General features: G+C 40.3%; 4 protein-coding genes across 6 annotated transcripts in view; 3 read left to right on the forward strand and 1 right to left on the reverse strand.

The window, feature by feature from the left end:
* Window positions 1-3,059, forward strand: part of LOC308385725 (syncytin-2-like) — a 102,963-nt gene extending 99,904 nt beyond the window's left edge. Inside the window, exons 1-9 of the mRNA XM_080864848.1 lie at window positions 171-259; window positions 689-767; window positions 966-1,083; window positions 1,193-1,261; window positions 1,414-1,788; window positions 1,915-2,016; window positions 2,235-2,467; window positions 2,565-2,743; window positions 2,839-3,059. Coding sequence (XP_080720974.1) covers window positions 696-767; window positions 966-1,083; window positions 1,193-1,261; window positions 1,414-1,788; window positions 1,915-2,016; window positions 2,235-2,467; window positions 2,565-2,743; window positions 2,839-2,917 — 1,227 coding nt within the window. The 5' untranslated portion in view covers window positions 171-259; window positions 689-695 and the 3' untranslated portion in view covers window positions 2,918-3,059. Of the gene's footprint in view, window positions 260-688; window positions 768-965; window positions 1,084-1,192; window positions 1,262-1,413; window positions 1,789-1,914; window positions 2,017-2,234; window positions 2,468-2,564; window positions 2,744-2,838 lie in introns of the transcript that reaches the window.
* Window positions 1-25,658, reverse strand: part of LOC308385722 (uncharacterized protein) — a 93,336-nt gene that overhangs the window by 17,426 nt on the left and 50,252 nt on the right. The window lies entirely within an intron of this gene.
* On the forward strand, window positions 9,888-13,276 carry LOC308386117 (N-lysine methyltransferase KMT5A-A-like). 2 transcript variants are annotated; one of them, XM_080865437.1, is made up of 7 exons: window positions 9,888-10,395; window positions 11,014-11,134; window positions 11,448-11,610; window positions 11,779-11,971; window positions 12,157-12,228; window positions 12,625-12,696; window positions 12,986-13,276. In XM_080865437.1, the coding sequence occupies exons 2-7, from the start codon at window positions 11,017-11,019 to the stop codon at window positions 13,088-13,090; spliced, it is 723 nt and encodes a 240-aa protein (XP_080721563.1). In that variant the 5' UTR covers window positions 9,888-10,395; window positions 11,014-11,016; the 3' UTR covers window positions 13,091-13,276. The 2 variants fall into 2 exon arrangements, with proteins under 2 accessions (XP_080721563.1, XP_080721564.1); XM_080865438.1 differs by lacking the exon at window positions 12,157-12,228 and having other exon boundaries at window positions 9,888-11,134.
* LOC308385724 (uncharacterized protein) lies at window positions 17,606-23,821 on the forward strand. 2 transcript variants are annotated; one of them, XM_080864846.1, is made up of 6 exons: window positions 17,606-18,968; window positions 19,054-19,091; window positions 19,197-19,332; window positions 19,404-19,451; window positions 21,598-21,696; window positions 22,991-23,821. In XM_080864846.1, the coding sequence occupies exons 1-6, from the start codon at window positions 17,699-17,701 to the stop codon at window positions 23,224-23,226; spliced, it is 1,827 nt and encodes a 608-aa protein (XP_080720972.1). In that variant the 5' UTR covers window positions 17,606-17,698; the 3' UTR covers window positions 23,227-23,821. The 2 variants fall into 2 exon arrangements, with proteins under 2 accessions (XP_080720972.1, XP_080720971.1); XM_080864845.1 differs by having other exon boundaries at window positions 19,054-19,332.

Raw genomic sequence — 25,658 nt, forward strand, 5'->3', positions numbered from 1 at the left:
GCCATCACACAGTGTTTTCCAAACTGATTCACGATCTGAAAGTGCGCAGATTTAACGTACATAATCCTTTGTTAGGTTTATTATTTTCATTTCACACGTAAAACACATTTATAGATTCATTCACCACTCCTGTTAGTTTTGGATGCGCTCGGCTCCAGCCAATCAGACGCAACCTGTGTAAGCAAAGGCTGATGGGAGAACGGAGAGACCTATTTATAAGAATAAGAAAATGAGGCGGAACTGATTGATTCTAATGCAGGTATGTAAAAAATACATATATTTAAAGTAATACCTTGATGTGTGTTTCAAAGTTTGTTTTTCATAAAAGCTTCAAACAAACAGAGGTGACTGATCTCGGAAACGGTGTAATGTATTTAAAAATGGCTACAGCTACTGTCAGCATGCTTGCTAGGTAACGACTACACGTGTCTACTGCAGCATTAGCCATTTAATCCAACGATGATGGATTAAATCTATTACAAACGTTAAAGGACTTGTGTGCTGCAAAATACCCTCACATGGTGCGCAAAGCAGTTTTTGCGCTAAGAGTTCTGCTAGCTCTTTACAAACTGATGATGCTAACGTTAATTGCTAACATTAACCGGAGCGCCAAGACTGAAAATCATTTGAATTGCGTTAGTTATGTGTTTATGTCACTGAGTTCTGCAAAAATCTCTTTCCTCTTTAGCTTGAAAATGAGTGATTCAGAGGATCCCGAGCTGGAGGAAGAGCTTCAGGCTGCTGACGAACTCCTTCAAGATATGCAGGTAACATTTTTAGTGGAAACAGTTGTTAAAGAGGGAACACGCTTGTCTAATATTTTGTACGGAGTAAACGTTATGTTATTTGAATTTTTTTTAAAGTTTATGTCAAATTAAGTTGGTTAACTTAAGATGTTTGATAATCTTTGCTTTAATCATAGACTGTATTTTAGGTGTTCCCTTTTTTCCTTGTTAATTGCGTAGAATGATGCACAGAGTGAACCTCAGCCAAGACCAGTGCGCTGGAAAAAACGTGACAGACAGGGAGCTTTTATTCCTCAAAGACCATCAACCAGTCGAAGTACTAGTTGCATGCCACGTGGTCAGTGTTCACACAACCATTGATTTTATCTCACAACTTGTTTTCACCAAAGAATTTCAGTAAGTAAATATTCTTCATTCCCCCCCCCCCCCCCCCCCCCCCCCCCCAGTGTCCAGAGAGCAGCATCAATGTCCACGTGAAGAACCTGGTTATGTTGCCAGTGTCAACCCAACAAAAGGTACTTTACCTTCTTGTATATATTGTGATTTCTGTTTACTTTTATATTTGTTGTTATAGTTGAGTTATGCAGGGCTTTTGTGGAGTCCTAAGAAACATACTGCCTAGAGTGTTTTTCAGAGTTTCTTCCTTTCTTTATTTTTTTTCTGTTAGTGTATGGAACTGAGGTGCTTCGTCAGGAGCTCCTTCAGTTGTTGGAGGATGGAGAAGAGGACGCAGCCATGACTTGTGAGACGTCGTCTGAGTCAGCTGCTACTCACTGGGCGATCAGAAATATGGTGTCCTCGCAAAAGTGGAAAGAGGCCAGGCCTTGTCTTATAGACAATATGTTAGCTACTCTGGATCCACAGTCACACCGTGTGTGTCAGTGTGGCAAACAAGTAGTTGTGAGGTGTCTGGACTGCCTGCCTCTTCCATTCCTTTGTGCTGACTGTGATATTGCAGTTCACACACGCTTTGTCCTGCACAACAGAGAGGCAGTAACAGGAGGGTTTTTGCAGCCTTCATCAGAGTTTCACAAGCCAATAGGTACAGTTTTTAAGTCTTATGCATTTCTTGCTATGTATGAGTATGAGTGGGTGCTGTTATTGTATATTTATTGTGTATCAGTTAATTTCTAATTCTTTTTATATATATTGTGTGTTTTAATGTTAGTTCGGCTGTTGCCTGTGCAAAGGCCAGACCATGTGTGTGACTGCCCAGCAGGTAACGTTGAGGTTTCACCCGGCGCAATTGTGGCTCTTGTAACCATAAATGGTAAGTTGCCCTTTTGTCACACACTACATATACAATAGATGTGTTTGGAGGTTTTATTGCAAATTGTGCATTGCTATCTTGGTTTTAATTACCCTCGGCCCGCAGTATATGTGGGCACCTATCAAAGGTCATTTGGATTTACCAGACCGATTTGAAAACAACATGAAAAAAATGAATGCTTTGAGCCATGACTGAATTTATCCTTATCCTTTCTAAAGGCCGTTATAACCTTGCACTGCCAGTGGTGAGCTGCACCAGCTGTGGCCTAATGTGGTCCCCCTCAGTTAAGGACATCCTGGGTAGTGGATATTGGCCTGGCACCTTAAATTTCTGCACCCTGTTTTCAATGGATGTCTTTCAGTCTTTCTATGACATTAAGAAGGCTGCACCAGGGATGTCACTTAAGGCATTTGTCAAAATGCTGGATGAACGAACAGCCCATTTTGGAAGGGTGAGTTTCTAAATTTGCTAAGTTTAAGGAAATTGTGCAAATCAATGTTTATGATGACTGTCCTTGAATATTCTGTTGTATGTCCTCTATGTAAAAGAATGGCCGAATATCAGCTGATGCCTTCAGTAAAAGTTTCTTGGAGTGGAGTGCTGTAAAGTTTGAGGTGGACAAGATGTGCAAGGAGCCATGCTTTAGCTGCCCTGCCTGCACTCCAGACATGCTTGCCGTCTCAGTTGATGGAAACCGCAAGCTTTATCGCTTTCAGTCTAATGCAAGGTACGTTATGCATTGTGTACATAAGTCAAATATGGATTTGTAGAAAAATGTATTTTAATGTTTCTTTTCAAACAACTGTCACTGTGTTCGTTCAGCACTTCAGAGCAGGGGAACTTTGAAGGTGTCTTCATTGAAAAAGATGAGGAAGTTGCTGAGTTTGTGAAATACATCTAGAGACACACAAATCATGTAAGATACACATATATATATTAGTGCTGTTAGCGTTAATCTTGTTAAAATGACGTTAATGCCGTAACCATATACACATACGTGTGTGTGTGTGTGTGTGTGTGTGTGTGTGTGTGTGTGTGTGTGTGTGCGTTGGTAAACATGTATTAGCTGGACATTTCGTCTGAATACACACCACACTAGAAGGACATTTTGAATTAACAGGACAGAGGCGGTGTCCTGCTAATTTTGACTGAAATCTAACAACGTAGAGTGGTTTCTATTGGTCCACTAACCCTAAAAAAACAAAAAAATCAAGATGTCGGTTTAATACATATAAACTTGATTTTGTGTTAAATCTGTGTATCACCAAGAGTGTCCCTGGTGGTAGCGTGTGTAATAGCAGGACCTCATGAATATTCACACATGTGTGAATAATAATGAGGCTTGTGTGTAGTTGTCCCGCCAATTCTTACACAGTCCTTCCAATTCACATGTGGGTTAGATAACTGGTAAATGTTCCAAAATGACCACACCAAATGAACCACTGTATGTTGAACTTAATTGTAATAAAAGCCTGCTTTACCTTGTTGGAAAGAAGACATATGAAGCTTTGCTTTTATATGAAACACTAAGGTTTTGTGTAATTATTCACAGTTATACTAAGTAAATACAGTTACGTACTTACAAAGTGGTATGAAAAAGTATTTGACTGATAAGTTATTTATTTTTTGGTTTGTTCTCTCATTTATCTGTTATCAGATTAGATGAAGAGAACCTGAGTGAATACAAATATAGGTTGTTTTCTATTATCTTATTTTTCAAGGGGAAATGCTTTCCTGGCCCTGTGTAAAGAGGATATTGCAATTCTAAAACAAATGTAAAAAAGAGTGACCTTTATTGGGTACACCTCGAACTGCTCGTTAACTACTCACTAATTGGGCAATCACATAGTGGCAACTCAATGCATTTAGGTGTCATGGTCCTGGGTCTCTCGACCCAGCATTTTGAGTTTGTGGTTATTTTTTATTCACTGTTTTAGGTCCTCTTGCCTTCACGTTTATCTGTGTTCCCTGGGTCTTGTGTTCACCCTTTCCCTTCACTGTGTGTTTTGTATTTATTGCTGTCTGTGTTTTGGTTTTTTGCTGCTCCATGCTTTGTTGTTCTGCTTTCTTAGTGTACAGTTTTGATTATTATTTTCCCATGTTTCGGTTATCATGGTTTGGTGTTCTGTCTCTGTGGCTGTATCCCAATTCAGGGTCTGCAGCCTTAAAATACGCAGCCTTAGCAGTCCACAAGGGCCGCGTACTCAAAGACCGCTAAGGTCGGAAGTGAGAGGCTTGTGAAATGGGACGGTCTAGGCTCCGTCGCACTGCTCAGGTTGCCTAGCAACCATGATACTCACCGCTGGAAACGTTTCTGTTGGATTGTGTGTCCACAGGTGTTTGTACTTTGCGTCACAATAAAATGACGGTAAAAGGCTCCGCCCACTTCCTATCCATGTCTCACCATGCAACGACTTTGTGAATGGACTGGAGAAGTGTAGTGGCAGAGTCCTCCATCAGAAATAAGATATGTGTGTTGACTTTTTATTCTCCCTCAAAAATATTATGCCATGACGTGGCCCAGAGCAGCTCTGCTAACAGGTTATGGGCCCAGCACGCTTCCGCTGCGCAAGTTACCGGCAGGTGTTAAAAGTTTGGCACGATTGAGTGAGTAAGCGTTTTTGTGCATCATGAGCAGACGCACGGCAGAGTCGGGCAGTCGATATTCCCGTTTGCAATTTGATGGAGATGAAAGGAAATATGAGATATGGGAAACGAAGTTCCTTGGTCATCTCAGACTACAAGGTTTGAAAGATGTCATCTTAAAGGCTGAGGGTGATGAAGAAGCCGATGGTGAAGATGATGACAAAAATGCAGAAGCATATGCAGAGTTGATACAATTTCTGGATGACAAAAGTTTATCGTTAGTTATGAGAGATGCAGTTGATGACGGACGGAAGGCCCTAAAAATTTTGAGAGGTCATTATGCAGGAGTGGGCAAGCCAAGGATCATAAGTCTGTACACCGAACTCACTTCTCTCACAAATGAAAAGAATGAAAGTGTGACGGACTATATTATCCGAGCAGAAGCAATTATCACAGCGTTAAAAAATGCGGGTGAGTCACTAACTGATGGACTTCTGATCGCAATGATAATGAAAGGTCTACCAGAGACGTTTAAACCCCTGATTGTGCACGTTACACAGAGTGAAGCAAAAATCACATTTTCAGATTTTAAAGTAAAACTCAGAAGTTATGAAGAAACCGAGCGAATGCGTGTGGCTATAACTAATGACAACGTAATGAGGACAAAAGTGCAATCAGACCAGGATTCTACTTCATGGCGAGCAGATGACCGAAGATCAAAGAATAATGAGATTGTGTGTTTTAAATTTTCGACTAAAGGGACACACTGCAAGAACGTGCCGATCTAGAGTATGGTGCAGTTTTTGCCGGAGTAGTACACACAAAGATGCGACCTGTAGAAGGAAGCTAAGACGGGATGAAGCGAGAGGGGTCGTGGAGAAGGACTACGCGTTCAAGACGGGCTCCAAACCCCAGAGGGTCCCGGACGGCGGCCAAGAGATGCTGAATAACCAGCTATTGGTGGATACGGGAGCGACGTCACATATCTTCACGAAGATCGAGAGTTTTAAGACTTTTGATGACACATTTCAACCCGAGGCTCATTGTGTAGAGTTGGCTGACGGAAGGCGGAGCAGAGGAGCTGCAAAGCGGCGAGGAGATGCTGAGATAAGTATGATCGACAGTAAAGGACGCAGCCACAAGGTAACATTGAAACAAGCACTCTACATTCCATCGTTCCCACAGGACATTTTGTCAGTAAAAGCAGCTACTAGTAACGGAGCCACTGTGGTTTTCAAACACGGGGACAGTTTTCTTAAACATGTTGATGGAACAAAATTCCCTATATATGAACACGAGAGACTGTTCTTTATAAACACTGTGCAAGAGTTTGAAGATAAATGTAATGGATGTTTTGATATGCAAACGTGGCATGAAATCCTAGGACACTGTAATTATGAGGATGTTCAAAATCTGCAAAATGTCGTTGATGGAATGGAAATTAAGGGTAAAATCAACAAAAATATGCAATGTGAAGCCTGTATACAAGGGAAGTTTATTCAAACTAGGAACCGAGAACCGGATGAAAAGGCCAGGGCAGCATTAGAGTTGGTACATACGGATTTGGCTGGTCCGATTACGCCAAACTCTAAAGAAGGGTTTAAGTTTGTTTTGTCGTTTGTTGATGATTATTCAGGTGCAACATTTGTATATAATCTGAAACACAAAAGTGATACAACTCAAGCAACTGAAAGATTTATTGCAGATGTGGCGTCATATGGGAAAATCAAGTGCATTCGTTCTGATAATGGAACTGAATTTACAAGCAGTCAGTTCAGAGATTTATTAAGTAGACACGGCATTAGGCAGGAAACTTCGGCGCCATATTCGCCTCATCAAAACCGAACAGCAGAGAGGAACTGGCGTACACTTTTTGACATGGCGAGATGCATGTTAGTTGAGAGCGAATTGCCAAAGTCTTTATGGCCATATGCAGTACAAACCGCGGGAGTGATTAGGAACCGATGTTTTAACAAACGCACAGGTCAGACAGCGTATAAGATGTTAACTGGAAAAAGACCTGATCTTTCTAGAATGAAAAAATTCGGATCATTGTGCTATGCTTATAAACAAAATAGGGGAAAGCTGGATCCAAGATGCGACAAAGGTGTTTTCTTGGGATATGACAAAAATAGTCCAGCATATTTGATCTATTTCCCAAAAACCGGGAAGGTTGAAAAGCACAGATTGATAAAAATACTAAATCCCGCGACAATGGATCAACAAACACAGAGTGATCAGATGTATGAAGATGAGGTTTATGAATCCAGAAAAGATGGTGAACCCAAACAGACGAAGGATGAGGACATTCCAGATGGTAGTGAAAGCAGTCAAACTGAGTCCGAGGTTAAAACTGAGGATAAAGTAGATGCTGGAGCTACACGTTATCCATCCAGAATCAGAAAGAGACCTGATTATTTGAGTGATTATATCACGGATGTGAAAGAGTGTGAAAATGAACAGATGCAAACTAGTGTTGATTATTGCTACAGATTGTTGTGTGAAATACCCACATCATTTAGTGAAGCTATTGTGTCAAGTGAGTCAAAAGAATGGGAAAAAGCGATGAATGAAGAAATTCAATCCCTTAAGGAGAATGACACATTTACTTTAACCACTTTACCAGATGGTAAGAAAGCAGTGGGGGGTAAATGGGTTTGTGCCGTTAAAAAGAACTCAGACGGATCAGACAGATATAAAGCTCGATTTGTGGCTAAAGGTTTTAGTCAAACAAAAGGAGTTGATTATGAGGAGACTTTTTCACCGACTGCTAATTTATCGAGTGTGAGAGTTTTGATGCAGAAAGTGGTTCAGGATGATATGTTGGTTCACCAGATGGATGTAAAAACCGCCTATCTACACGCACCAATAAATGAAGAAATATATATACAACAACCAGAAGGTTTTGAGACAGAATCAAGTGAGACTAATAAACTGGTGTATAGCCTAAAGAAATCACTTTATGGGCTGAAGCAATCGGGTCGTAACTGGAACCAAACCTTACATGACTATTTAAGCAGTTGTGGATTTAGACAAAATATTGCTGATCATTGTGTGTATTCAAAAGAAACTGAAAGTGAAAAAGTAATCATCATAGTGTGGGTGGATGATTTACTCATTGCAGCTAACAATGAAAATGTGCTTTCAGGCGTGAAAGAAATGCTCTCTTCTAAATTCCAAATGAAAGATCTGGGGAAACTTAACCATTTTCTAGGAATAGATTTTCTTCAAGAAAAAGAATGTGTCAAAATGTCATAGAAAATATATATTGAGAACATTTTAAAAAGATTTAACATGCAAAACTGTAAGCCAAGGTTAACACCCTGTGAACAGAAATGGACTCATTCTGATAAATTCGAGACATTACCAGATGTGAGGAGATATCGTGAAGCGGTAGGATGTCTTATTTATCTGAGCTATTGTACGCGACCTGATTTAAGCTATGTTGTCAGCAAACTGTCACAACACTTCAATGCGCCAACTGTTGATGATTGGACAGCAGTGAAACATGTTCTGAGGTATCTAAAAGGTAGTCAAGGAAAAGAAAAGGTTTGAAAATGTTGCAGGGATCAAAGGAACAGCACTAGGCTGGTTTAAATCTTACTTGTCCAACAGACTCAAGGTTTGTTTACGTAAATGATAAATCCTCTTCAACCTCTATGGTTACTTGTGGCGTACACCACAGGGTTCTGTACTTGGACTGATCCTTTTTACTATATATATGTTCCCTATTGGTAAAATCATTAGACAGCATGGGATAAATTTCCATAGCTATGCACACCTAAATCCTGATGAACCTAATCAGTTATAAAGATTACGGGCATGCTTGGAAGACATAAAAACCTGGATGTCTTCAAACTTCCTCCTTTTGAATTCCGACAAGACAGAAGTTGTCTTTGGACCAGAAGCTCAGAAAAACAAATTACTTGGTCAGTCCCTTCATCTGGATGGCATTAAATTAGCCTCCAGTAATAAAGCAAAGAACCTCTGTGTTATTTTTTGACAAAGACATGTCATTTAGATCTGACATGAAAGAGGTTTCTAGGGTCTCCTCCTTCCACCTCCGTAATATTGCTAAAATTAGAAACATCCCATCCAGGAGTGATGCTGAAAAACTAGTTGATGCCTTTGTTACTTCAAGGCTGCATTACTATAACTCTTAACTATCAGGAAGTCCACATAATGCAACTAAAAGTCTTCAGCTGATCCAAAATGCTGCAGCCAGGGTTCTGATGAATATCAAAAGAACAGATGACATCTCCTCCCGTGTTTTAAATGCACTTTAGAACAGCACGCAGCAACACTACATATGAGCGAGCGGAGGGAGGCATGGGGTCTTCACAGAGCCCCACTCTCTGCCAGCCGTCAGGGCGGGGGGGCCTGAAGGTGGAATTGGCCATCTGATCGAGGCCTGGGTTGCAGCGGCCCCCTGCCACTGCGGAGCCGGGGACGGTCTGCTTGATTTCCACCTCAGGGAGGAGGGCAACATCTGGGTCTGGGTATGAGTTCCCCCTCCGGGGCAAGAATACCTGGACCTGGGATGTAGAGAATGTTTGGGGAGTGTGATTGTGTGTACAGTGTCCATTTATGTCTGTGTCCACGTTGGGTGAGGGCCGAGTGTTTGTGGCTGTGTGTATGAGGGTGGGAAGGTATGTTTGTGTCTGCCGTACACATCACCACAAACAACACCACAAGCAGAGCACAAGTTTTAAGCCAGCGTGGTGTGATTATAGATGCCGTGCAGGTGGGTCCATCTCACATGCAGCGGCATCGCAGAACACGCCCCGCCACATACCCTCTTCCCCCGACTAAGACCGAGGAGCCACCTCCTCCCCCCCCCCCCCCCCCCTCCATGAGCAAGCGAGGGAATAGGCCTGGAGCATCAGCGCCCCAGCCCAGCCACGGGGAAGTGACTACCTGGGCGTTCGCCTGTAGATCTAGCGGCGCTGGTGACGAGGTGGTTCCAGGGACCGCCCACGCTTCCAGCGGCACCCCCATCCCGCTAGCGCACCAGCCTGTGGCTCACCTGAGCCGGTCGTTCCCTCGCGCTGTCCAACAATTACAATAATTATACGGTTGCTGTAACAGATTGTAGATACAATGCAGGTGAGTCCATCTCACCTGCAGCAGCATCCCAGACCAGCCACAATAATAAAGATTTTTCTATTTCATTATAAACTTTGTCCTAATTATGTCATGAGTTTTTACTATTTAAAAAGAAAAAGAAAGCATCACAAAAACACTTAAGGTCATGAAAATTAATTGTGTTGCTGCAATACTTAAATATCTGTGGTCTAATCTATTTTTATTCACCAATCTCATTGTAGCAATAATATGCCTTTTTGGTCCAAGTTAATTATTTGAATTTTAAAACTCTTTTAGCCAAATAACTTTGAAGTTGTTACTAAAACTCATCATCCCCATTTACTACTTTTGTTTCATTCTTTAAAAATTTAGAAGCATAAATATCAGTCTTTTGGAAAAATTACATTTTATACAGTATTATTAAGTCTACATATTCCAAGTGAGTTATGTCAGAATGCACTAGAGCAATTTAACTCTATTACATCATAGCATTCTATTTGCAAGAATCCCAGTGTTAATCCACTGTTCTTGGCCAATGATATCCACTCCTCAGCACTATGGGGGCGCTAATGTACATCTACGCTGGTTGCCAACCACCATGAACATTTAAAGAGCAGAAGAAGAAGAAGAGGACACTAAAGAGTTCAGGTGCACGACATGAGGATTTAATGAGACAGCTTTTATCTTACTGCTTTCGTGGAAGATCAGGTGAGAACCATACAAATTCCCTTACACATGATGTTTATATAAATATATTCATCCAATAAAGCAAAGTAATATAGGTTATTATATTACGTTCGGATACACCAAAGCATCTAATTTTTGACAGTTTAGCTAGCCAGCATGCTAGTAGCAAAAGTTTGACATTCTGTTGCTGTTGGTTTGATTAATTTTGGTTTTAGCATCACAAAACTTGTGGTTTTAAAACTAGTGAGATCTGTTTTCAGAAAATATTTTACAAATGAAACAAAAACTGTAGGACAAATATGCTTATTGTTCAACCATACTAAATCATTATTTTAATTTATAACTTTAAGAAATATAAAAGGTTAAGGAAATGTGGATATGAAAATTAACTCATTAAGATTTGCAGTAACCTTAGACCAAATAAAATATATGAAACAGAACTTCCACAGGTAGGGCATGCAGCCTCTGACACACAGTGATACAAGATAGGAGGAACTTTTGGGAAACACAGATATTTGGAACCTTTAGGGGAGCTCTCCCCAACATAAATAGATTTTTCGATCTGTTTATTTCTATGTCTACATACATTTTGTAGTATAATGTGTTATTTCTAAAGTCATTAATACCTGATCTTTGCAGGGGATGGCGGCAACAAGGCCACGGAGAGCTAAAATAAATCCCATACAAGATGCTAGGTATTACTGCTCCTTAGGTGAAGACAAGGCAGGATTTGATGTGAGGTATATTGATTCATTTAAAGGTGAGTTGATTCCAAAGAATGCAGTCAGCTTCTCAAAATAGAAATTTTTATGTTTTTTGTAGTTTTTTTGTAGCATACCATGCATGAGAAAATTAATAATCACGAATATAATTATACTTGTTTTATTATTATTATTATTATTATTATATTTCTATTTTTTCCTTGTCTTTCCCCAAGGAATTATGAACATGTTACATGTTCCAAAATAAATAATACAATATAATCAAATAAAAAACATATTTAAAAACAAGAAGGATTTTAATTAAATGGTTTATAGTTTATTGCCCAATTTGTTTTTGATGTGTGTCTTTAGGTCGCGGTGTGTTCAGCTGTCGGTCATTTCAAAAGGGAGATTTTCTTTTTGAGTACAGAGGACAAATCATAACTAAAGAGGAACAAGAAAACCGAATGAAACTTTACCATGATGCACTCAAGGTTTTCATATTTGATTTCAAGTTCAATGGAAAACAGTTATGGTATGTAACTGCTTTGATAAAGGATAAAATACATGAGGTTTACAAATTATAATATTCAAATAATATTTTGAATTGAATATTAAAATGTTATTCAGACATTCTACAACCTAATATACTTAATGACTTTCTTTACAGAGTGTAATTGTTATTGTATACTTTTTGTTTTAGTGTTGATGCTACCAGAGAGGACGGCTCACTTGGCAGACTTGTAAATGACGATAATGTGAATCCAAACAGTAAAATGACAGTTACCAGAGTGGATGGAAGGCCCCATCTCTGTTTGTTTGCAATCAAAGATATTGGTCCAGGAGAAGAAATCACCTATAACTATGGTGATTCCAACTGGCCATGGAGAAGCAAGGTATAATGTAAATAGTACAGTATAAGTATAAATAGTATTAAATGAATAAAGGCTATACTGAAAAGTATGCATACACACACGGGTCCTGTGTAATACTCAACTGGACAGGTCCAGACATTAGGAGGACTGTATTCATCTTGGCTAGACCCAAAGACTGCCATTCATTATTCATGCTTCTTCCTTAGAAATCCAACATGGTGGCACCTCAGGCTGTGGATGAGATTGCAGCCAGTTCCTCTCCTAACGACGCAACAAAGGTAAATTGGAGTTTCAGTGTCAGATTGTTTTAGTTGTAGACTGAGGTGCTAGTTATTAGGCAGTATTGAGGTATGTGGGTCCTTGGTTATCTTGACCAAGTAAGATGCACGCATTAGGAGGACTGGGATTTGAAACAGGAAGTATAAACAACTGAGTTCTACCTACAAGTGCGCCCACACACACGGGTCCTGTGTATTACTCAACTGGACAGGTCCAGACATTAGGAGGACCGAGTTTCGAAATGAATTCAGATCAATGAGAGTTACTCTGGCAATTGTGCATACACACACGGGTCCTGTGTATTACTCAACTGGACAGGTCCAGACATTAGGAGGACTGTATTCATCTTGGCTAGACCCAAAGACTGCCATTCATTATTCATGCTTCTTCCTTAGAAATCCAACATGGTGCCATCTCAGGCTGTGGATGAGAATGCAGCCAGTTCCTCTCCTAACGACACAACAAAGGTAAATTGGAGTTTCAGTGTCAGATTGTTTTAGTTGTAGACTGAGGTGCTAGTTATTAGGCAGTATTGAGGTATGTGGGTCCTTGGTTATCTTGACCAAGTAAGATGCACGCATTAGGAGGACTGAGATTTGAAACAGGAAGTATAAACAACTGAGTTCTACCTACAAGTGCGCCCACACACACGGGTCCTGTGTATTACTCAACTGGACAGGTCCAGACATTAGGAGGACTGTATTCATCTTGGCTAGACCCAAAGACTGCCATTCATTATTCACGCTTCTTCCTTAGAAATCCAACATGGTGCCATCTCAGGCTGTGGATGAGAATGCAGCCAGTTCCTCTCCTAACGACGCAACAAAGGTAAATTGGAGTTTCAGTGTCAGATTGTTTTAGTTGTAGACTGAGGTGCTAGTTATTAGGCAGTATTGAGGTATGTGGGTCCTTGGTTATCTTGACCAAGTAAGATGCACGCATTAGGAGGACTGAGATTTGAAACAGGAAGTATAAACAACTGAGTTCTACCTACAAGTGCGCCCACACACACGGGTCCTGTGTATTACTCAACTGGACAGGTCCAGACATTAGGAGGACCGAGTTTCGAAATGAATTCAGATCAATGAGAGTTACTCTGGCAATTGTGCATACACACACGGGTCCTGTGTATTACTCAACTGGACAGGTCCAGACATTAGGAGGACTGTATTCATCTTGGCTAGACCCAAAGACTGCCATTCATTATTCATGCTTCTTCCTTAGAAATCCAACATGGTGCCATCTCAGGCTGTGGATGAGAATGCAGCCAGTTCCTCTCCTAACGACACAACAAAGGTAAATTGGAGTTTCAGTGTCAGATTGTTTTAGTTGTAGACTGAGGTGCTAGTTATTAGGCAGTATTGAGGTATGTGGGTCCTTGGTTATCTTGACCAAGTAAGATGCACGCATTAGGAGGACTGAGATTTGAAACAGGAAGTATAAACAACTGAGTTCTACCTACAAGTGCGCCCACACACACGGGTCCTGTGTATTACTCAACTGGACAGGTCCAGACATTAGGAGGACTGTATTCATCTTGGCTAGACCCAAAGACTGCCATTCATTATTCACGCTTCTTCCTTAGAAATCCAACATGGTGCCATCTCAGGCTGTGGATGAGAATGCAGCCAGTTCCTCTCCTAACGACGCAACAAAGGTAAATTGGAGTTTCAGTGTCAGATTGTTTTAGTTGTAGACTGAGGTGCTAGTTATTAGGCAGTATTGAGGTATGTGGGTCCTTGGTTATCTTGACCAAGTAAGATGCACGCATTAGGAGGACTGAGATTTGAAACAGGAAGTATAAACAACTGAGTTCTACCTACAAGTGCGCCCACACACACGGGTCCTGTGTATTACTCAACTGGACAGGTCCAGACATTAGGAGGACTGAGTTTAGAAATGAATTCAGATCAATGAGAGTTACTCTGGCAATTGTGCATACACACACGGGTCCTGTGTATTACTCAACTGGACAGGTCCAGACATTAGGAGGACTGTATTCATCTTGGCTAGACCCAAAGACTGCCATTCATTATTCACGCTTCTTCCTTAGAAATCCAACATGGTGCCATCTCAGGCTGTGGATGAGAATGCAGCCAGTTCCTCTCCTAACGACGCAACAAAGGTAAATTGGAGTTTCAGTGTCAGATTGTTTTAGTTGTAGACTGAGGTGCTAGTTATTAGGCAGTATTGAGGTATGTGGGTCCTTGGTTATCTTGACCAAGTAAGATGCACGCATTAGGAGGACTGAGATTTGAAACAGGAAGTATAAACAACTGAGTTCTACCTACAAGTGCGCCCACACACACGGGTCCTGTGTATTACTCAACTGGACAGGTCCAGACATTAGGAGGACCGAGTTTCGAAATGAATTCAGATCAATGAGAGTTACTCTGGCAATTGTGCATACACACACGGGTCCTGTGTATTACTCAACTGGACAGGTCCAGACATTAGGAGGACTGTATTCATCTTGGCTAGACCCAAAGACTGCCATTCATTATTCATGCTTCTTCCTTAGAAATCCAACATGGTGCCATCTCAGGCTGTGGATGAGAATGCAGCCAGTTCCTCTCCTAACGACACAACAAAGGTAAATTGGAGTTTCAGTGTCAGATTGTTTTAGTTGTAGACTGAGGTGCTAGTTATTAGGCAGTATTGAGGTATGTGGGTCCTTGGTTATCTTGACCAAGTAAGATGCACGCATTAGGAGGACTGAGATTTGAAACAGGAAGTATAAACAACTGAGTTCTACCTACAAGTGCGCCCACACACACGGGTCCTGTGTATTACTCAACTGGACAGGTCCAGACATTAGGAGGACTGAGTTTAGAAATGAATTCAGATCAATGAGAGTTACTCTGGCAATTGTGCATACACACACGGGTCCTGTGTAATACTCAACTGGACAGGTCCAGACATTAGGAGGACTGTATTCATCTTGGCTAGACCCAAAGACTGCCATTCATTATTCACGCTTCTTCTTTAGAAATCCAACATGGTGGCATCTCAGGCTGTGGATGAGAATGCAGCCAGTTCCTCTCCTAACGACGCAACAAAGGTAAATTGGAGTTTCAGTGTCAGATTGTTTTAGTTGTAGACTGAGGTGCTAGTTATTAGGCAGTATTGAGGTATGTGGGTCCTTGGTTATCTTGACCAAGTAAGATGCACGCATTAGGAGGACTGAGATTTGAAACAAGAAGTATGAAACCCCAACCCTAAATCTGGTTTGCATAAAGACGTAGTTCTCGGCTTGGTTGAAATGAACTCTGATGTAGTTAGATCGCATATTTGAATTTCAGCTGATCAAGGAGCAAGAATGAAGCTTACTATAGGAAGGAGCATGTAAATACAACCGAAACAATCGCTAAACTCTTTCCTGTTAATGCTAAGCACATTTATGTAACATTGTTGTGTAAAGGCCATCCGTTATGTCTTGATGGATTCATGACTTCATGATTTAATTATACTTTTTTACACTCCCAGTCAAAACTTTGGACACATCTTCTCATTTCAGAAAGAACAAATTGTAAGTCTAATCTTTTTTGGGTGTTGTGGGTCCACAATGAATTTTCTTTTCATTGTGGTTTTGTAATATATACCATAATATAAAACCTAGAAGAACAAATTGTTTTGAAAATTGATCTATATACAGCAGGTATTTTTCCCTTTAAATTTTGCATTGCAAAAGTTACAAAAATTGATTTAATAGTTTTAGTAACACTTGAACCTGTTTTTTTTTTTTTTTTCTTCCGTCCTTAACTCCTTTTTAAAGAGGAACCAAAACAACTATTTGGTTGTGATATTTTACATCACAAAAGTATGAATTTTGTTTTTGATTACACTGTTTTTTTTTTTTTTGTTTTTTTTTACCAAACAGGACTGCGATCATGATCTAGTCCCTGACGAAATGTCAAGTTTAGAAAAATGTTTTGCATGTGGAGGACCTTTTTCGCCTCTGAAATGGAGTGGTGTGAGATGTGAAGGTAATTATTTAATTATGGAAGGTTGGGTACATTAGAATATCTTAAATATGATCCATAAGGAACACTATAAAAACTAATCCATAAGTAAATATGATATATGTTCATAATGAACCTTTTACATCTGCACTTTTTACATATTTACTTACCATGTCATTATTAAAGCTGCTATACCCAATTTGCAAAAACAAGTTAGCTTAACATATTTTTTTTTCATGTTCATAACAACATTTTAACAAAGCATAGCTATAAATGTTGTTTGGAGATTAAAGAAAAAAAAATGAAGTGGTTCTGTTGCATTTGTCTAAAACCATCAGCCAATAACATGGCTCAGTCCAGAAAAACGATAGAACAGTCTTTCCTGACTCCTTAAATTCTACATTAACATGGCTCCACCACACTATGCACTGGCCTGTTTAGCAGCAAAGCACACCAGGGGGTGTGGCCTATGGATAATATCCAATGGGAGGGGGGAGCCTTCTTGACTGTGTTTATGCTTCCATCTAGCCTGTTTTTTTTAAATTGGGGAAAGCGGCTTTAACTACCTTTCTTTTATTAACTTAATTTTTCTCTGTCTAGTTTGCTACCAGTCCTGGCACAAAAGATGTTATGTTAGCCACAAGGTGAACCTCACTGAACCTCTTCCAGAGGTAAGTGTTTTTGCAGAATTCTTCTCAGTAAAATATGTAAGGTAAACAAAGTCTTACTTTGTGTTTTTGATTGTTATTAGGTCTTTAGTGAAGATAGTTCAAGTGAGGGGGCTTCATCAGAAGAGGAATATGTGCCAGATTCTATAGCTGACTCAGACAGCTCATGGGACAACAAATCAGAGCCTTTAAATATAAGTTGCAAACAAGTACAGAACTCTGAGATCTCCAGCAGTCAATCTGCTTGCAAAACGAAAAGACCTCGCCTAGAAAGTTTTTTAGAGAGAGTAGGACAAAGAATTTCAGAAGATGCCGAATCAATATCTGAAGATGGAATTGGCACAAGACAGCTCGACGTATCAGGGGTTATTGCCACAGCAGAAAAGTCTGATGCTGAAGGCATTGTTGATGACTCTAATACTACAGCTGAAGATTCCTTAAAAACATCCTCCTCACTAAGAAACAAAACATACTGCTACATTTGTGGAAAACTACAGACAAAGTTTACACGTCATTTAAAAACTCATGAGAAATCACATGCAGATGTTGCTCGAGTTTTAAGTCTTCCCAAGAAGTCCAAAGACCGTTTGAAAATGCTTTCTAAGCTGCGAAACAAAGGAAACCACAGACATAACTCGGAGGTCATCGCAAGTGGGATTGGATCATTAAAAACCAGACGCACATCAAAAAAACCCTACAAAGGAAAAGACTATATTCACTGCATTTATTGCGAGGCATATCTTAAAAGAGATCTTTGGAGACATGTTCGTAAATGTTCTTCAAAACCAGTGGAGGCCAATTCAGAGGGGGGACGAAAAAAGGTCTTGTCCCTGGCCTGTATGAGTGAGTCAGCTCTGTGTCAGCAAGTTTCCCCCGGTGTTTGGAAGATATTAGCTGTCATGAAAGATGATGAAATAACTTCTACTGTGCGAAGTGACTTCTCTATTCTTCAGCTTGCTCAATCATTCTTTAACAAACATGGGAAAGATCCCACCAAATTTGACTACATTCGCCAGACACTCCGAGAATGTGGAAGACTTCTGCTCACACTTCGGAAAGAATGCTCAATACACACTTTTGAGGATGCTGTAAGACCTGCAAATTTCAATGTGGTTATCAAAGCTGTTAAGGTGGTGTGTGGGTATGATGAAGAAAAGAACTGCTACTCGACTCCAAGCCTTGCTTTAAAGTTGGGACACTCACTGCAGAAAGTCTGTGATATTATACATTGCAGAGCACTGATGGCAGAAGACAGTGCACTGATAAAGTCAACCCAGAGTTTCAAAACCCTTTATGCTACAAAGTGGTCAGAACTCATCTCCCATACTGCATTAACCACACTAAACGAGCGGCACTTCAACAAGCCTTCCACACTTCCTTTCACAGAAGATGTTCAGCGTCTTCATAGACATCTGGAGAAGACTACAGAACAAGCACTGAAGGACTTGGAAGAGCATAGTTCACCAAAATCATACAGTGAACTTTGTAAAGCTACCATGGCAAATGTAATACTATTTAACAGGAGAAGAGGGGGAGAAATTTCAAAGATGACACTGAATGGCTTCCAGGAGAGAGACACTAGTACCCTGCACAAGGATGTTGCAATTGGACTGACAAAATTTGAACTTTACCTTTGTCAACACTTCAGTCGTGTAGAATTGAGGGGTAAACGAGGACGCAAGGTTGCAGTGCTACTTTCACCAGACATGGTGAATGCCATAACACGGCTGACAGAGAAAAGACAAGACTGTGGTGTTCTGGCAGAAAACATATTCCTGTTTGCCAGACCTCATTGTCTGACTCCCTACAGAGGACAGGACTGTTTGAGGATTTATGCGACTGAATGTGGGGCTGAAAACCCTGAACACCTACGTTCAACGCAGTTGCGCAAACATGTCGCAACTTTGTCTCAGATCTTAAACCTCAAGAATCACGAGTTAGACCAAGTTGCCAACTTCCTAGGTCATGATATTCGTGTTCATCGCGAATATTATAGACTTCCAGAGGCTACTACCCAGCTTGCCAAAATATCCAAACTACTGATTGCCATGGAGAAAGGGTCTCTCAAAAGCCTTCAAGGCAAAACACTTGAAGAGATTGAAATCGAAGGTAAAGTGGTGTTAAGGTTAAGAATTATACACGTTTCCTGCACTATAACCTTATAATTCATTAAGACAATCTTTTATTTTGTTAGATAACCTACAGTTGACAGATTCAAGTGAAGAAAGTGAGGTCGGAGCGGAGCGTGAGGAGGTCGGAGCGGAGCGTGAGGAGGTCGGAGCGGAGCGTGAGGAGGTCGGAGCGGAGCGTGAGGAGGTCGGAGCGGAGCGTGAGGAGGTCGGAGCGGAGCGTGAGGAGGTCGGAGCGGAGCGTGAGGAGGTCGGAGCGGAGCGTGAGGAGGTCGGAGCGGAGCGTGAGGAGGTCGGAGCGGAGCGTGAGGTCAATGAAGGAAATCTTGTATATCCACAGATTGGTAAGTACAATGTGATTAGTCTCAACTTTGTTCAATTTATGAAATCACATGACTAATAGACTTTATTACAGATTCTATAGATACTAGAATGATGAAGAAAGTTGTCAAGGAACCTCCAGGTATGTGTTTGTCATCATTTATTGAAGCTTTTACCTTTGTAACTACTTCCTAGACACTTTTGCTATCTTTGCTATCTTTATGTAAAAAAAAAAAAAGATAATTCATTACTATCATTTTTCCAGTGATTGTTACCTTTGTCCAAATGGTAATTTAAAGAAAGTCAAGGATCTTTCTAAAGACCAGCTCAACAGAATAGAAAGGTCAGTTTTGGAGGATGGTCAGGTAGGAAATGCTAGTTTGAACAGGTGATTTTGAGCTGTGATTTAAAGTTCTAGAGAGAATCTAATGAGCAGAGGAAGTTCCAGAGGGTGCAATTAGCAGTGGCAAAGGATTGTACCCTCAGATTTATGATTTTGATGATGGGGGTAAGGAGGTTAGTGTTAGCAGTGTTGTGGGAGAGTGACAGTAAAGACAATCCCTCAGGGTGGCGGGGGCGAGGTTGTTGAAGGCTTAAAAGTTGATTAGGAGTTTGCACTCAATACTATAGTCAGTGTGCAGCCAGTAATGTTCTTTTTAGGATGTGGTGATATAGTCTCTAGAGTGAGTGCAGTAGAGTAAGGGGGCAGCAGAGTTCTTAATAGATTGCAGTTCTTGGAGGTGAGTTTGGGGAAAGCAAAGATGCTGGGATTCTTTTTGAGGGTGGAGAGAATGGATAGGATTAGGAAGAACAATATCATTGGGACTGCACATGTTGGAAAAATGTCTACATTGTTCTACATTGGCCAGGTTGAGGTTGTGTTGGGCATGTGCAAACAAGGGACAGTGAGGAAGGTTTGTTGAAGGATGTTAGAAAGGAAGCTGCCCTGCAGGAGACAGAAGGAGATGAGATTAATCAAGAGAGATGAAAATAGTTGGTGTGTGGAGGGCTGATCTACTACTCTTTATTTACCTGGTTTGCGCTTCTGAAGTATTCCCTCTACGCTCTCATCCTCTTTCTACAGTAAATCAGTGGTGAGTGGAAAGTTGACCAGTCACCGGAGTAGTGATGGGTCGTTCGCGAACGAAATGGCTCTTAGAGCTGGTTCTTTGAAGTGAACGATGCGAGCCGGCTCCTTATTGGGAGCCGTGGATTTTTTTTTTTTACTTTCTCTTGCCCTCTCTCTCACTTTTTTCGCTGCACGTCAGCCTTGTGTTTGCGCTGAGTAGAGACGGGAGGGGCGCAAACAGAGCCTTGCGTTTGCACCCCTCCCGCCTCTGAGCAGAGGGAGGAGCTAGGGGCGGTAGTTACACTCGCAACAGCAGTAGCACACGAAAAGAGCAGCAGGGAGAGAGAGAGAAAGAGAGCCGGGAGCAACAACAAGAGACAATGTCGTCACATTAGAAAGGTGGAGTAAAGAAAATGAGTGACACCAAGAAAAGAAGCAAAATCTAGAACCATTTAAATTTTACTGACAATACATAGGCAGAGTGTAGAGTCTGCAAGAAAAGGATATCATATAGAGCCGATGCACGGGCACCTGAAAACTGTCCACTCATCAGTGCGATGGGAAGATAAAACACAGTGAATTAAGTGTGATATAAGTGAAGCTGCCAGTGTGTCTACCCACTGAGCTGAGCACTGGGCACTTGGTATTTTTAAATTTAAAGTTTAAATTTTAAAAGTTAAATTGTAAATGGTATGTTTTTGTATTTTATAATTTATTTTTTAAATTTTATGTGGAGTGAATAAATAAAAGCAGATTTATATAATGAACATATATACATAGAAAACACGTTTTTAAACATTAGTAATTCATTTTGTGCATAATTTTATATTGTTGTTAATAATAAATGAATGAAAGCAACAAAATAACCTGAAGAGCCGGTTCGGGAGCCGAAAGAGCCGGCTCTTTTTAGTGAGCCGAGCCGAGAGAGCCGGATCTCTAAAAAGAGCCGGAAATCCCATCACTACACCGGAGTCTTGTTTGGAGAAAAATTCAGCCTTGTATCTTTTAATATCAGCTGTAATAGCTCTAGCCATATTCCACATTCACATGTGTCACCTTAAACTAAAAGTCATAGTTGCGACTCTGGATTTATCTTAGAAACCATATTCAAGATTTCAAGGTCCATTAGTTGCTTGACCACATTCAGGAGCATTTGACATTACATTATAAGAGATTTAATACAACAAATATATGCTTACTGTTTTGTTTTGTTTTTCAGCACAAAGTAAAAATGGAGCGGGTAAGGTCATTGAACCCAACAGAATACTAAACAAGGAGATGAAGCCAAGCAGTAAGAAGAAAACAAATAAACAATCTGGTAAATGGTGACATGCATACAAAAGTCACTTAAGCACAAATGTAAACTTCATGCATTTTTGAACCCAGTTATCCACACCACCCAAGCCAGTATGGTGACTATGCTCATCTTTCTGCCAGGGACCGTACCATAATTCTACAACTTGGTTAGACAATTATATTAACCTACTTGGTAAGGTAAAACATAAATCACATTCAATGTGGAACAATACCTTGTATTAAGTAATGGGATAAATGTTTAAATTACTTTCCCTATGCCTGTTTTAATCTGTAATACATTTAAATACTTATCATTTTCAAAACAGCAATGCACCAAAACAATTAATAAACAAAGCAATGAGAACATATTATGATTTGGGTTTTTAATTTTGAGGATTCCTCAACCATTGGGCTTCTACATTATCTCCATACTCTGAACATCATCTTATTCCCATAGGCAGAATCTGGATAATATTGGAAAATTTGGGCTGGTTTGGCTAATTGTGGGCTGTAACCTGAACGTCTTGAAGAAAATTATGTTCACTGAAAAAACCTGAAGGCCCACCTCATGGTCAGGCAGGGTCCACCCTTGTTTTTAAATAAACATTTGAGTCAGACAGTTATATATGAAATGTTTGAGTATATGTTATACATTTCAAATTATTACAATATCATGCTATACATGTTTTTTGTTGTATAACGGTGTGTGGAATAAAATGCTCTCCATCCATAGTGATTTGCCATAGCTATTTATTGGAATTCTGACTTAATGTGGGCTACCTTTCAGAATTTTACATTTAAATAAATGTATTCATCCATTGTAATAAGTATTTAAACAGTCAGCATTACAGGATTTATACCAAAGAAACACTGTTACAACAAATTCACCTTAAAGGGGACATATTATGCAAAACCCACTTTTTTTTTTGTTGCTTTTGTATGTATATTTGGTTATGAATTGCCTCCCGACTCCTTAAGTGTAGGTTTTCAACAACTAAAAAAGGAGCTCTTTTAGGTCCCAGGTAGTGTATTTTGCACAATCCAGCATAATCACAGCCTCAGCACCTGTCCTCGTGGACAATGCAAAGGCCGTCTTTGGGCTGTGTAGACTAAACACTAACTGTTCTTAGCAGGGCTGTAAAACTAGTGTGTGCAGAACTCAATTCTTCGGCTTATTTGAAGGAAGCCGATTATCGCCATTATATTTTTGCATCCTACAACCATGTCAACTCACACAATTGAGCATAATACGTCCCCTTTAATTTAAAAATTGTTTAAAAAGTAGTTTGTTTACATTTATTTTTTTCTGCTTCTAGCTTCTCTGGAAAATGCAAGGAGGGTCAAAAAGCATCCTTGGTCTCCCACGGAGGTTGCTGCGATAATGAAGTATTTTGGCGAACATATCAAAAAAGGAAAACTGGCCACTATTATCGAATGCCAGCAATGCAAAACTGCAGAAGATCCTGCTCTGGCTGGTCGTTCTATTCAAAACATCAGAGATTTTGTGAGGAATCGGGGCGTGTCGTTGAAGAAAAAAGAAAATCCTATGTAGAGGAGTCTACATAACTCCAAAGTACTTCTTGGAGGAGTTACAAAAGATATTTTGTATGTTTTGGTTTCTCATTTATTTATTTTAGAATTTTACTATTAGAAGATTGGTAAATTCATTTTGTTGACACTGTTTTAGTGCATCTGATCTAAGAGGACATATAATTTTATATTGCCAGTTATTTTCATTTCTGTTAACAAAACAATCCTGTTTTTGTAAAATGCACTCAATTTGTTCCTTTTATTCACCTGTTGCCCTTTTAATACACACAAAATACATGTTTGTGTATGTGTATGGCCTTTGTCCTGTTAATAAAGTTAGCCCTGACAATTACTGTTCATGTCAGGGGGAGGAGCCAAGTTACCTAATTAGTGTTGTCCTCTTATTACACCATGTTGTCAGGTTCTTATATTTTGAGTTCTGGTGTGTTTTTCACAATTTTGAAGTGAGATTTGTGTTGTACAACTCAAATGGGATTTTTAAAGATGCACTTCATCTATCTAGCACAAGCGGAAAGGGGGGTCCGTTTAGTGTTGCAAAAATCTTGTTTGAAAAAATTGTCCTTCCAATTCACCTTTACCAGTATATGTGTGTGTGTGTGTGTGTGTGTGTAGACATATATGGATGGGTCGATATTTTTTTTTATTTTTCTCTTGGTGTTGTCGTAATACTGTTTACTTTACTTTATCTTAATGTTTACTTAATTTTGTCACCATGTGTATTTAAAAAAAACAACATGATTTTTATTTTGTGTTATCAGTGCTGTCCTGGGGAGATCTGAGGTCTTGTGTGACTCGAGGCTAATTCAGCTAATTGTTATGCGTTTGTTTTAAAAAGTTTGTCCCTGATAGGGCTTAATCATGTCATGTCTTTTATGTTAAAATCTTTGAGTGTATAGGTCCCGGGGAAAGGGTTGTGCGGATCTTCATCTTGGACTGCAGCAAAGGAGTCGTCCAAAAAGTCCACTGGGAAGTTGGATGAGGAGGGCATGGAAATAGCTGTTTGTCGCCACGGAGTCCTCTTAGCTGCATTGAACATGTTTCGAGGGGAGATCTTTGCTTACCCCCTTTTTCTCCAGAGGAAGTTGGCAGCTAGCATCCCAGGACATATTACATTCCTTTGCTCCGATGTGGCCTGTAAATATTTCCCCTATTTAACCAAGGTGGCTCAGCAGTGCCCTGAGCTGAGGAACCTCTTGTCAATGCGTCCTTTTCTCTCCGTCATGCATGCAAAGGCTCACACTTGGAAATGCGAGGTATACTGCAGCTTGTAGTTTTGGATTAGTTTGAGACATTTTGTTATAAGGTTGAATGAATTCAGCAGTCATGTATTGTGACCTCCTTTCTATAGATCAAATGGGGAGGTGCGTTTCAGGATGGGGCCGGTTCAACAGTTGGAGAAGAGGTGGAACAAGTAAACAGTTTCCTGTCTAGGGCGGCCATCACAACGAAGTACATGTCTAAAGCAGGTGTGTGTCCGTGTCTGAGATTCCACTCAGTCTCCTGCTCATTAATTCTAATTTGTATACTAACTGAAATGCAGGGCGAACAGACATGCTGACCCTCCTGGCTTTGGGGTGGAACAAAAGGAAAGTGGAACAACTGGGCCGCACTTTGAGCCAGCGATATCTAAAGGTCATTTTTTCAACACCCATTTTAATGTGTGTGGTAATGGGGGGAAAACACCAGTACTCTTTTAATGTCAATATGAATGACATTTATGAATGCATTCTTAGATCATAAGGATCCTTAGAGAACAAGTGGAGAGCCTGAATGCGACCAGAAATGAGCTGGGTGTGGATGACGACACACTGCAGCAATGGGTGGCCGATGTGCAGAAATGGGCTGAAGGTGAGTCTCAATATAATGCACTCATGTATAACAATAGGACCCACCATGGCCTCATTAAAGAACTTAGAGTTAAGATCTTTCTGACAGTGTCAACAAACAATGAAAAATAAGCCTTGAAAAAGCAAATTTATGGCAGAGTTGTTGCGTTTCATCAAATTGGATAGAACCTGGGTTGAAATGATGTCGTACTAGTTGGTTTTATAAACCTGAACACCAACATACTTGTTATCTCATGATTATCATGAGATAGCAGCACATGAAGGCTCCAGATGTCTTATAATGAATGTCATCAAGTCAGTGATTACAGAGTCCACTGTAGTTTGGTGACTGTTACTCATCCTGTATTCTGATTAATATTCCTCTCACTTAGAAAGTGATCAAACTGATGGCAGCCTTGGAGCGTTGCAGGCACGAATAGAGGAGCTTGTCGTCATCATCAGAGTGCGAACACAAAGTCTTTACAGACAAAATGGTACGTCCCAGTTTCTTTGAAACGGACCGTTTGATGCTCAGTTTGTACAGCTTGTGCAGCTACTTTGTAAACAGAATCAAATCAGATCCAGGTTTGTTTAAGCTGGATGTGAT

Source organism: Rhamphochromis sp. 'chilingali' (genome assembly GCF_963969265.1).
Source record: "Rhamphochromis sp. 'chilingali' genome assembly, chromosome: 18".
NCBI lineage: Eukaryota > Metazoa > Chordata > Actinopteri > Cichliformes > Cichlidae > Rhamphochromis > Rhamphochromis sp. 'chilingali'.